The following is a 12,982-nucleotide window of genomic DNA, read 5'->3' as shown; positions in this document are numbered from 1 at the left end:
ACACTCACACACACAAACACACACAAAGCAGTGCAATTAAATTAAAACTGACAGAAATTCCGATAACCGTACATATCCCTACTATCGGTATCTCTTCCTGGTCCGCAAACAATATATATTAAAATTTAACACAGTATAGCACAGCTTAGGAGTACTTAATTGTTGTACACAATAGAAAACCTCCTCATGAGACATAGTAGAGAAGCTGCGTAAAAAGGGTATAAGAAAATGTTTTCTATGGGCTGTGTAGAGTCTGCAAAAAAGGATAAAGTGCAACGTGCTCTGACTTGATCTACCATCACACGGACATACAGGGAGGGAAAAAAAACATGATCCTGGATTGGGGAATGCCACTAAAAAGTGGACAAGATTAAAACATAGCCTTGTAAGAAGAAACCTATGACATTCTTTTGAATAATTTGAAGGTAAACCTCCGGGTCAGGGTACTTCAACGGAATGACCCTGGATCCCTTACAAACAGTTCAGCCCCATGCTTATTAAAAAAAAAATGTAACCTGGCCTTTCACCAAATCAGGACTTAGGTGTTGGAAACTCTCCAGGTTTAAACATAGTTCTGGGACCCCTAACTCCTTAGTCCTTAATATATGACAACCATAGGATTCTAGTGACATTACCTATGGCAAGGCAGTACAATTAAATCTCTTTTGTGAAGTGGTCTTCTGGCTTTCTCCAGACTCTTAACCACATTAGAAGGGGTTGTAATTTAATATAGTCTCCAATGAAGCTCATCTCCACCCAGCATGACAACAGACAGTAGATGATGATTGTAGGACTGCCAGAAGCATTCGTATAAATCTATTCTCAATCTTTTGTATGGGTCTGACATTCGTGTACCCCAAACTCCTGCACCAATAGTGCTAATACATTTTTATACATATATGGACAATTTTCTTCACTGGTTTATGCCCAAGCCTTCTAGCAAAACGGAAGACAAAGTCAATAGATCTTTGGAACTGGAGTGATTTAATTTTCGACAAACATCTCCAATTAAAAGGTGCATCCAACGGAATTTCCAGGTAGGTAAAATTTGGGAGTTTGGGTCACCTCGATTCCAGAGATAGTACATTTCTGGGATTTAGAAAATCTGGGACTGCATTTCATAATATAAGATATGGAGAGATTTGTCTTTAGGCCCAAATCAACCATGAAAGAGTTAAAAGCCTCCAATAATATCTGCAGCCCATTGGAGGGTCTAGCGAAGAGGACCGTGTCGTCTGCATACCAAACCGGGACGAGGCGAGGACCTATTTTAACCAAATCTCTTCCTTTTTTAGACAAGAAATCATCCAGGCCACTAATATAAAGTAAAAAAAGTAATGTTGCTAAAACACAGCTTTTACGTACCCCAAATGGAAGTGTTAATTTTTGGTGATAAGTTCCCCTCTGTACTGTATCGAATCTGGGCAGATATGTGCCAATGTAGCCGACGGAGCAGGTCAACGCTAACCCTATCACACAATTAGTTATTTTTCTTCTATATGCACTCTACACAGAAAGCTATTTTTCCAGCATTGGCAAAGCCAGTTGGACAGGCTTTGATGTGATAATTTTTTTTTTACATGCAAACAGAGTTAGTAAATACCTGTGTTTACATTTATTGGTACATTAAAGCAGACCTGTTGGCTTTGCCAGTGCTTGTTGCTACAATATTTGATGTAGGCAATGCTGATAAACTTTCCAGTTTTGTAAAGCTGCTAAGTTTAACACCCCCTTGTAAAACTTCAGGGGTGGACATTTACGTAGGCAAATTCCTATAAACGACCTAAGGGATTGCACAGTACGTGATGCAGTGACAGCCTCAACGAGATCTGTTCAGGGTATATATGAAGAAAATGTCAGTCGTCAGTTCATACATGGAACTAGCTCAGCTGTACCCAGGAGAGTGCCCAGTGGGAGTTTCAAAATTGTTAGCAGGTCAAAAGCCATAAAAATATTTAGAAACCATAGTTGTGCATGTTTTCCATTTCATTAAGTCAGTTTTTCTGGAAATTGATGAAGTTTCATAATTTCAATCCTCTCTAATTCTGCCACATCTCTACAGAGAACCCAGGAGCACGACTTTCATGAACTCACTCTTTGGGTCCGACTCTTGGATTTGGGAATGCGATAAGCAGTGCTTAATTTGAGCCTGTGGTTTCCGGTGCTCAGCACCGGCACTTAATTGTCAACACAGGCGCCTGTGTCAGTCTGCCACAAGGGGTGCTGTCTGACTAATTTAGAGATGACCTCAACAACAGTTTAATATTAATTCAATACACATTAAAAATGGCTATTATCTGTTGCCCAAGCCATTCGTATAGCTTAGGGGAGCTGAAATAGTCCAAATTGTCACACTTGTAGGAGTGTAATGGTTAGTAGCTGTGTTGCTACTGTCATTGACAGTGCTTGCAGGGGAAATGTGTGGTGCAGGCTGCAGTGGCCTCCTGATGAGAGTCCTGGCACTTACGTTTTACAAATGAGGCACTGGAGATAAGTACCCTGACTGTATAAATTAATTGTATCATATTCCTCTCTCTGTTTCAGAATACTGTGAACTGAAGCCTACCAAAGGAAAACGAAAGGTGAGTTTGTAAAAAAAAAGCATGCAATATCTAGACCCATGGCTTCTGTTCTAGAAAATGTCCACTCTATTATCAAGTTACAGCGAGGATCTAGCTAGAGAATTGTGCAGGGGGTGTCAACTTCAGGGCGGGAGCCCCGATGTCTAGGCTGCTGCATCATCCCCACTCTATCTTCTCCCAAGACACAACAGATACAGGGTTCCTGTCTCTGAGTGTGCCGAAGATCTCCTGCCAATGTTCTTTCTGCCTTATTTCTGCCTGCTACCATGGTGGGTGACTCGGTCACCTACCATGGTAGCTCTCTGGTGGGTAGATTCCCTAACTGAGACTCTAGATAAGCCTCACCTCTAGAGTCATGGATAGAGAAATGGAGAAGAGTGCTAGGACCCAATTGGTCCCTCAGATCAGGTGACACTGCTGACTGTGTGCTAGCCCATTGGTCCCAGCTTTCTCCCTGTGGGGATTGGCTGTCATACTGGTATTAAAGTGTGGAAATCAATTATGTGTTGAAAGAGAAAGCATCTGCAACCCCTGGCTGGCCCTTCAGTACTCTCGGCTTCACTGCCTGGCCCCTGGCACTGCCAGCCTAAGGATAGTCATGGGGTATATGACTCTTTACTTGCACCCAGACTGTCGCTCTGTGGTAAATCCAGGAAGCCTGTCATAACCACTGACTTCCCCAGGTGTGTGAAACGTGCCTGCGTGTTGTGGTGTACATGAGTCATGGGCACAGTGGTCAAATGCCCAGGTCCCCCACATTCCATGGGGCCCCTTGTGAAAGAGTACTTTCTCTATACTTGACCTCTGTCCAATCTATTTCTCTCTCTCTAAACCTTACTCCCACTGCTGACCTCCACACCTGACTAAAGTCTCTCTACCCAGTGTTATCTTAGGGATTTTGGGGATCCCGGGAAAGACATATTTCAACTGTTGTGTGACCCTGTTAAAGTTTAACACATAACTTATTATTGTTTACAATCGTGGAGGGCATGAATTATCATGAATTGCACAGTAAAGTTCAAGTTTGTTCCATACAGGTGCCCCAACAACATGTCTTATCTGGGGCCCCCAAAGACCTTAAGATGACACTGCTCTGATGACAATATTTCCATTGTGTGTCTTGCAAAGCTTTCCCATGTTCCCCCTGCTCCCTTTGTCAATCTCAAGGACCATATTGCCCATTGGAGGCATACCCACTGTCCCTCTCTTGAAACTGTGAACTACAGTATGCTGCCGGGGCTTCAGGACAGTGAGTGCCCCAAGGGACCAGAGAGACACGGTTGATCCACAGCACCTGCCAGCGACCACCATCAGCCAAGGAGTCTCTAACCGCACATGCATGGATAGTGACACAGTAGCTACATCTGACCTGCCCTAGCACACACTTGCATTTGAAACAGTCATGGCCTGATTGAGACGTCAGCTGATGGGAACACTGTCACACACGTGTATTATGATCACATTCTATCCTATGGGGATTGTAAGACGGTTGGAAGGAATATCTGTCACATTTTGTTTATTTTTTTTTATAAACTTTTATTGTTTTATGCAAGGAGAAAAAAGAACAAAGCACAGTCTGATTTCTAAGCATGAATACAGCACAATATTGACTAAATACATCAAGAAAACTAATTACATTGCCAAGTTTCTGATTTCAATATAAAAAGAAATCGAGAAGAAATACAAAAAAAAAGAATACAGTAGTGACCCTAGAAAAATAGAAAGAAAAGAAAGAACGATAAAGAAATAACATTCTAGCACAGCTGTCTATATCCACTCAGTAATTGGGGCCCAGATTTTTTCTCCCATTTCCCTTTTTTTCAGGCCTTTCATTTTGTAAATTGCTAATTCAATATTATACATAAATAACAGTTTTTCACGCCAATTGAAAAAGGGCGGGGGATCAGGATTCAACCAATCTCTGGTAATACAGGCGCGTATTACTGCCATGCAAATAAAAAGAAAGCCAGTTAACGGTTCCGGCCTTAACGTCGCAGAGCTTATACCAGTAAGTACCATCTCAACACTGATATCAACATTACTTAGCAAGAAAAAACTCAATTTGAGAAAAAAATTCTAACAACTTAGGGCAATAAAAAAAACATATGAGCTGCGTCCGCGCCATAGAGACCACAGCGATTACAACTAGTCCCTGTTGTCACGCTCCATTTAGACACTTTACTGGGAGTATAATAAAGATCATGTATACTCATAAAATGTTGCGATTTCATCCTCCCAGTAATGAGACAACTGCTAGCCAAGATAACTGACTTATATATGTATTAATTTCTGAAGTTCCCAGCTTTCTTTCCCAATTTAGTTGACAATTCAGTAAATCGTCCGGGAACTCCTGTATCAAGCATTGATACAATGTGCCGATCGGTGTTACTTTCCCCAGTAAATCCAACATAGGAATCTTCCTCATATTACTATCTGCTGCTTGCCGAGAGCTTTGTAGAAAGCTGCATATTTGTAAGAACTTAAAAAAATCATTCTTGGTTAGCCCTTTCGCTGCGGCGGCTATTCCGCCGCAGCGCTAACGGTTGCGGGGGGGGGGGGGGCGCGCGGGTGACAGAACGGTTCCGTCACGGCTCGCGGGTGAGCTGTGCTCATGACGGAACGGTTCCGCCACGGCCCCGCCCGCTCAATTAAACGCGCCGCGCAGGCGCGGCGGCCAGGCCGTGCCGGAACCGTTCCGTCATGAGCACAGCTCACCCGCGAGCCGTGACGGAACCGTTCCGTCAATAGCCTCGAAGCGGTTAAAGAAAACTTAGTCTGTAAATCAATTGTCAACACAGGCGCCTGTGTCAGTCTGCTACAAGGGGTGCTGTCTGACTAATTTAGAGATGACCTCAACAACAGTTTATTATTAATTCAATACACATTAAAAATTACTATTATCTGTTGCCCAAGCCATTCGTATAGCTTAGGGGAGCTGAAATAGTCCAAATTGTCACACTTGTAGGAGTGGGATGGTTAGTAGCTGTGTTGCTACTGTCATTCGCAGCGCTTTCAAGGGCAATGTGTCGTGCAGGCTGCAGTGGCCTCCTGATGAGAGGCCTAGCACTTACTTTTTACAAATGAGGCACTGGAGATAAGTACACTGACTGTATAAATGAATTGTATCATATTCCTCTCTGTGTTTCAGAATACTGTGAACTGAAGCCTACCAAAGGAAAACTAAAGGTGAGTTTGTAAAAAAAAAAGCATGCAATATCTAGACCCATGGCTCCTGTTCTAGAAAATGTCCACTCTATTATCAAGTTACAGCGAGGATCTAGCTAGAGAATTGTGCAGGGTGTGTCAACTTCAGGGCGGGAGCCCCGATGTCTAGGCTGCTGCATCTTCCCTACTCTATCTGCTCCCAAGACACAACAGTTACAGGGTTCCTGTCTCTGAGTGTGCCGAAGATCTCCTGCCAATGTTCTTTCTGCCTTCTTTCTGCCTGCTACCATGGTGGGTGACTCGGTCACCTACCATGGTAGCTCTCTGGTAGGTAGATTCCCTAACTGAGACTCTAGATAGGCCTCACCTCTAGAGTCATGAATAGAGAAATGGAGAAGAGTGCTGGGACCCAATTGGTCCCTCATCAAACAGATCCCCTAGATGACGAATTCCTTTAATACTCCACCTCATGCCACTAAATCAGAAAAAAAGGGGGCAGGTAAAAAACTAGAAGCCGAAAAAGGTATAAACGCATTCAGTTTTGCTACCCCCAAGTGTTGCCGAACTCTTTGCCAGACATTAAAAGCTGCTTTAACCGTCTTAAATCGCGTTTTTTTTGTAGTAACTGGTTTCAATCACTCTAAGAAAGCTAGCTTTCATTCCCTCGCCCATGAGTAATTCATACATGGGTGGGGTATTACAGAGAGAAACTCTGGCCCCATCCCCGATAATCAGTGTACTAATAAACTGAAGGGTTGCTGCAATGTAATAAAAAAGAAAGTGTGGAACATTCCAACCCCATTCTCCTTACTGAGGATCATTTTTTTAAGGGCTTTGTGGTGTCTTTTGTACCCCCACAAAAATCTAGAAATTGCCCTTTCCAAGTTCTTAAAGCAGCTGGTGGGAAAATCTAACGGGATTGTGCGAAACATATATAATACCTTCGGTAAGACCAGCATTTTAAGAACATTGTTTCTTCCATACAATGATAAATGAACATGATCTAAACGTTCTAACTGAGAGCTTATTTTGGCACGGATTGGATTGAAATTCCGTTCAGGAATATTCGAAATCGGCAGAGAGATCTTAATCCCCAGATACGTCACCTCAGAGGCCAGGGATATATTAGCCAGAGAATGTTCCCCCGAATATAAAATCTGGGTCTTGGACAGATTAAGCCTGTACCCTGAAAAACCTCCAAATTGAGATACTAAGTCATTAATAGCAGGTAACGTTGTCTGCACATCGGTTGTTACGACGACAATATCATCTGCTAACGCCCTATAATTAACGTTAGCTAAAGTAATTGGATTAATTCTTTCCTCCATATTAAACCGGTCAATTAAGGGATCAATATAAAATGCAAAAAGTAAAGGGGAGCACGGGCACCCTTGACGAGTACCCCGCGTGATTGGAAAAAAGGGCGAAACTTGAGAATTAATTCGAATAGAGGCTTTAGGGTCAGCATACAGCGTACCAAGAGCTGTTAAAAATCTCACGCCAAAACCCTTTCTAGATAAGATATCCCATAGATAGGTCCAGGCCACCCTGTCAAACGCTTTTTCAGCGTCCAACAGGATTAGTCCGATGTCCGATCTAGTGGCCTGGGCCCAGTCCAGAAACACAATAAGGCGACATATGTGGTCAGCCGTATCTCGTGCTGGAATAAAGCCATGCTGATATTTTGATACTAAAGGGGAGATAATGCTAGATAATCGCAAAAGCCAAGATCTTAGAATAGGCTTTACAATCAGCATTAATCAGGGATATGGGTCGAAAAGAAGAAGGGGATAAGGGTGGTTTATCTTTTTTTAAGAAAACTATAATTGTAGACTCTTGCCAAGAAGGAGGTGAACACCCCTGCTTCAAACAGATTAACTAATTCAGATTTAAGGGTAAAACGAAACACCGTAAAAACTTCTAAGGGAATAGCGTCAGGTCCTACAGCTTTGCCAGATGCTAGCGACAGAAGGGAAAGCTCTATTTCCTCCCAGGATATAGGTAAGTCTAATTGCTCTGAGTCATCCAATGGTACTACCACATTGAGAACACGATCAGTAAATTCATCCGTCTTTCCACGTCCATCTTCAGTAATGTCCTCCATGTAAAGATAACTATAAAAATCAACGAAACCCCCAAGATTTCTGCCGTATTATCATGTATTTTCCCTGAGTGATTCATCATTTTATCGATATTGGCTGAGATTGATTTCTGTCGTAAAGTTTTCCCCAACTTCATAGACTTCCGCTCTATAATAAGCCAGTTGCTGCGCTAATTTCTGAGCAAACACTTTATGAATCCTGGCCTTCTGAACCTCTAAATCTCTAGAAATATTTCCGAGATCCAGCCCCCTTCTACACATCGGGGGAATCAGAGGGGTCGGAGCAGTACGTTCTTTAACACCCCCCTCCTGTGCTCGTGCTATTTTGCTGTACCTCCTCATAAATACCTACTTCACTACTGCTAGCGATACTGGTATATAATCTTAGTCGGTGTCCCACTTGCAACCACCGGAGCAGCCACTGTATTTGCCTTAGCTTTGGCGCCCCTTCCCTTTGGGGCCATGTTGATATTTGGCACAGGAATTAGTTCCAAGACTTGAGCAACGCACCGTTGTAAGCCCACACTTCAACTCTCTGGGCTCGCTAAGCACTGTGGATCTCTATGGATCAGATATCAAAAATTAGGCGCCTGTACCTTTAACTCTCAATGTTCTCCAACGTGGGGGGGGGGTAGCACTCCACCCGACTGCAGCTCCAAACGCCGTACAGTGAATCCACTGAGCAGCCTCCCAGACCACAGCTCCGAAATACTTCAGTGCCAGCGCCTCTACAACAACTACCTCCGTAGAGAAAAACGCCACACTGTCAAAACAATGAAGCTAGCAGAGCCGCGAGGCACTCCACTCTGCCCTCGCACGCGATAATCACCAGTACAGCCCACCGGCAGAAATCGGCACAGAAAACGGCACAGGGACAGCCTCCCAGCACTCATGTGTCACCGGCTGGGTCAGCAACAGGTACGGAGCTCTTACACCACCTCCTCACTCGGCCGCGGTGCGGCCGCCATCTTGTCTCCCTCCATATCTGTCACATTTTTGATGGAGTATTCCCTCGGCTGACTTCTAAATCAGGTCCCAAGTCTATGAATGGCTACAAATCTAATCTAGACTTTCTGAGCTCGCTAGAGCAGATCCAACATGGCGTCGAAGCCTGGAAACCTCATTACATGGCTGGTGAGCGTTGATTACCCCGAAGAGAAGCACACTGCCCTGCATGTTGAATTAAGGAGACAAGTAGCTTCCTCCAGGGTTACCTATATTTCCTCACACTGTTGAAGCATAAAGTGAATAAAGCCTCACACTTTTTCTCATAGATCTAATGATACATGCATAGCCCTAGTATTGCATGCCTTTGTTTTGTTATCTGTATCAGGATCTTTAAAGCTGCATCGTTCTCCAGGGATTGGTCTTGACTGCTCTCCCTTGCTGCCCAGTAATTGTATGTCACAATATTGACTAGCGAAACATCCTGCCACACAAATACCATCGCAAAAACATCGCTAACCAAAATATCGAAGAGGTCAGTATACATAGGTAAGTTTAGATTTAATATTCTTAATTCTACATGTTTATGCATTGAATATTACAGCTATCAACGATATATTGACATGTGGAGAAAAACTATAAATACTATAAATACCTACAATATCGATATTTTGGTTGTCGCAGTTTTGGTTGTTGGTATTTGTGTAGCGCGATATTTAAACCTCAGTATTCCGGTACTACACCCTTCTGGTCAACGCCTAAGGAGACGGTTTTTGCCGTTCTGTGAGTTCACAGTAGTACCTGGTTCCTGAGGTTCCAAGGACAGCCCGCGATGCTTGTCACACGGATTGTGTAGTTTGCCTAGAGTTCTCTGAGAGAGGTAAACTTGCCAGCCTTGGCTCCACACTCCTTCATCCATAACCCATTTTCAAATATATACTTTGGATCCCAGATTCAACCCAAGTGGTTTTCAATTTAATTGCCAACACACTTCTGATCTTTTGCCAACATTGTGATGACTTTCCTCACCTTGGTGCTTTTTTCTCTTCCTTACTTTAGAGTAAGAAGGATCCCCTTGAGTGAAGAAGGAAAGAGGCAGCCATTTCCCCCATGCTGTGGCAGATGTCTGCAGAAAACAAAACAATCCATTCATCCATGGACTTCTGATGTAGAGGCGGCCCCGCCCCAAAGTAACAAAACATGAAGCTGAGATGAGGAAATCCTGGTTCAACTCATTCCTTGTGTGGTAGAAAAGAAATAGGAATACATTTGTGCAAATCCTCAAAGTTCTAGGAAAAGAATCACATGATTTAATGTGCTGTACTGGTCAAATAAAAGTGGGAGTACGTGCCCCGTGTGTGCACATCAAGCAGAATTATTGAAATGAGAGAAGATTTAGTGACTGAGAGAGAGTGTGAGTGCGAGAGAGTGTCTTTTCCCTCGATTATTCTAATAAATAGAGATTTTTACTCTCTGTACCTCTCCGTGTACGCTGTGCGCCACGCAGTTCTTTTCAGAGCAGTAGTTCTGAACATATTTCACCAGGACCACAGAGGGTAAGCCCGAGCAGTGCGATACAATCAAATTAAATCTCCCCTGTTGCCATGGCCGCCCTTGTTGTCTGCTGAAAACTAACTTGACCTGGAATTCATCTGGCTCTAAACTGCGATTACTCAATAGAAGGAAGCTGTGCTCTGGGAACAGCAGAGCGCTGTCTCTGTGCACTGTAGAAATGAATGGAAACATGCTCAGCTTCTAAGGCAGAGGTTAGGTAATGGTGAATACAGGGTGCAGAGGGGTACACCTGAACTCATTCGAGTGTCACTGTGATAAAGCCAAGGCTTGGCTTGGAATTCTGTCCCACCTGTCCTCCCCAGAGCCCCGAGGAACGACTGACGCAGTGGGGATAAGTTGTTGCTTCATCCACTCCTAAGTGTGTTTAAGAAAGACAAGGGAACCCAGGAGGTATGCCATAGGGACCTTGGGCAGTATCATGTTTCAAAAAACAGTGGTCCCTACTCGTGGACACAATGGTATACTAAACTGATAATCACACACCTGATAAGTGTTATGTATTTTGTCCAGCCGGACAAGGAATTTATTTAACAATTCTCTTAATAAAACAGAATGAGTACATTAATAACAAGTGGGCACAGCCGTGACCCACAACATTCAGACAAAACAACAAACAGAATGGTAAAAGGAGCAAAGCAAAAATATGTCTGTGTACTTGTAGTCAGTGTTACAGACAAAGATTGTTATAACCACACCATTGCATTTCACAATATTTTAAATGTCATATTGCATAAGGGGGTTTTTTGGTGACCAAAAAAACCCCTTATGCAATATGACATTTAAAATGTTGTGGGTCACGGCTGTGCCCACTTGTTATTAATGTACTCATTCTGTTTTATTAAGAGAATTGTTAAATAAATTCCTTGTCCGGCTAGACAAAAGACATAACACTTATCAGGTGTGTGATTATCAGTTTAGTATACCATTGTGTCCACGAGTAGGGACCACTGTTTTTTGAAACATCATCCACTCCTAAGGCAATATTTCAGCATCGCTGCATCCTTCCACCGCATTCTAACCACACGGATCTGATATTCTCACGTCTTTAAATATACTTTCTAGCATTTTTTGTAGCCTTTTTTTTATGTTTTCTGATTTTTTAGGGGCGCTTTTGTATTCCATTCCTTTTTTTAAAAAATTCTTCTTTATGGGACTTCTTGCCTGTGTTTTGATTTCTTTCATTCCTACTTCAAGGCACTTTTACTATTTTGTTTATTTTTAGGTCTGGCATTACCCATGACCTTTTGATTATATTATATATATATATATATATATATATATATATATATATATATATATATATATATATATATATATATATATATATACACTAGCAGCCCGTCCCGACGTTGTCCTGGTATGAATTGCTGCCGGCAAGAAGTATATTGTTTTGTAGGATTTCGTTTTGATAGCATTTCTCATCTGTGACAGGCCTGTGAAACGCTCCGATTCACAGTGCACTGCTGATGCACTTAAGAGTGCTCGTTCAATAGTGTGTGAACTCGAGTTTCCCTACTTTATTTTTCCTTGCAATATTATATAGCGCGAACTCGACAACATGGCATGAGCACAATTTACATTACAGAAGAACACATTCATTTGTGGTAGGCATGGGGATACAAAGCGATTTGCCTGGAATCACAGGATGTTGAGCTGATGCCGAGATTCGAACGTAGCTCCCCAGCTCTAAAGTTCGCAATTCTAGAACTTGTGGCGGGAGGTGTGTCTAAAAGTGTATGTCGGTGCTGGCCATCAATGAGAGAGACCTGTGCATTTTTCAAATGGGTGGTGAAAAAATATGAGTATGTTGCTGGAGATGTGGGCCGCAGTGCCACCAATGTACATACCGGGGGAGGGTAAACACCCATTATTCCGCAACTTTCTTTCCGCATACCATCACTCCACATACTTTCATTACGAAAGTACCATGACTCCGCAATGCCATTATAACGCATGGCATTACATTTTATATGATTTTACCACACATACATTTACAAGGAAATTCGTTGTAAATGCATGAATGGTAAAATCATGTTTTTTTATGTTTGGATAAGGTAAGTATGGGTATAGGGGTATATGTTTTGGGATACTGAGGTATATGTTTTGGGGTGTTTGGGTATTTTAAGGGTTCAGATATAGTTTTGGGTTATGGGGTACATGGGTAGTTTTAGGGTTAGGGATAGGTATGGGTTTTGGGGTACAGGGGTATTTTTAGGGTTCAGGGCTAGGTTTGGGTTTTGGGGTATAGGGGTATTTTTAGGGTTCAGGGGTAGGTTTGAGTTTTGGGGTACAGGGGTATTTTAAGGGTTCAGGACTAGGTTTGGGTTTTGGGGTAGAGGGGTATTTTTAGGGTTCAGGGCTAGGTTTGGGTGTTGGGGTCATGGGTATTTTAAGGGTTCAGGGCTAGGTTTGGGTGTTGGGGTACATGGGTATTTTAAGGGTTCAGGGCTAGGTTTGGGTTTTGGGGTAGAGGGGTATTTTTAGGGTTCAGGGCTAGGTTTGAGTTTTGGGGTACAGGGGTATTTTAAGGGTTCAGGGCTAGGTTAGGGTTTTGGGGTACAGGGGTATTTTTAGGGTTCAGGCTTGGTTTGGGTTTTGGGGTACAGGGGTATTT

At 42.9% G+C, this 12,982-nt stretch overlaps 1 protein-coding gene across 4 annotated transcripts in view; it reads left to right on the top strand.

Moving 5' to 3' along the window:
- The window catches only part of APOM (apolipoprotein M), a 107,927-nt gene extending 97,783 nt beyond the window's left edge, over window positions 1–10,144 (top strand). For 2 of the 4 annotated variants that reach the window (XM_086924616.1, XM_086924614.1), the window contains exons 6-8: window positions 2,545–2,582; window positions 5,731–5,768; window positions 9,853–10,144. In XM_086924616.1, coding sequence (XP_086780742.1) covers window positions 2,545–2,582; window positions 5,731–5,745 — 53 coding nt within the window. In that variant the 3' untranslated portion in view covers window positions 5,746–5,768; window positions 9,853–10,144. The remainder of the gene's footprint in view (window positions 1–2,544; window positions 2,583–5,730; window positions 5,769–9,852) is intronic. The other 2 variants (XM_086924615.1, XM_086924613.1) reach the window with 1 other exon arrangement.
- Window positions 10,145–12,982: the final 2,838 nt, after the last annotated feature.

Source organism: Lissotriton vulgaris, chromosome 5 (genome assembly GCF_964263255.1).
Source record: "Lissotriton vulgaris chromosome 5, aLisVul1.2, whole genome shotgun sequence".
Classification (NCBI taxonomy): Eukaryota; Metazoa; Chordata; class Amphibia; order Caudata; family Salamandridae; genus Lissotriton; species Lissotriton vulgaris.
This window is presented reverse-complemented; position numbering and strand designations above follow the sequence as displayed.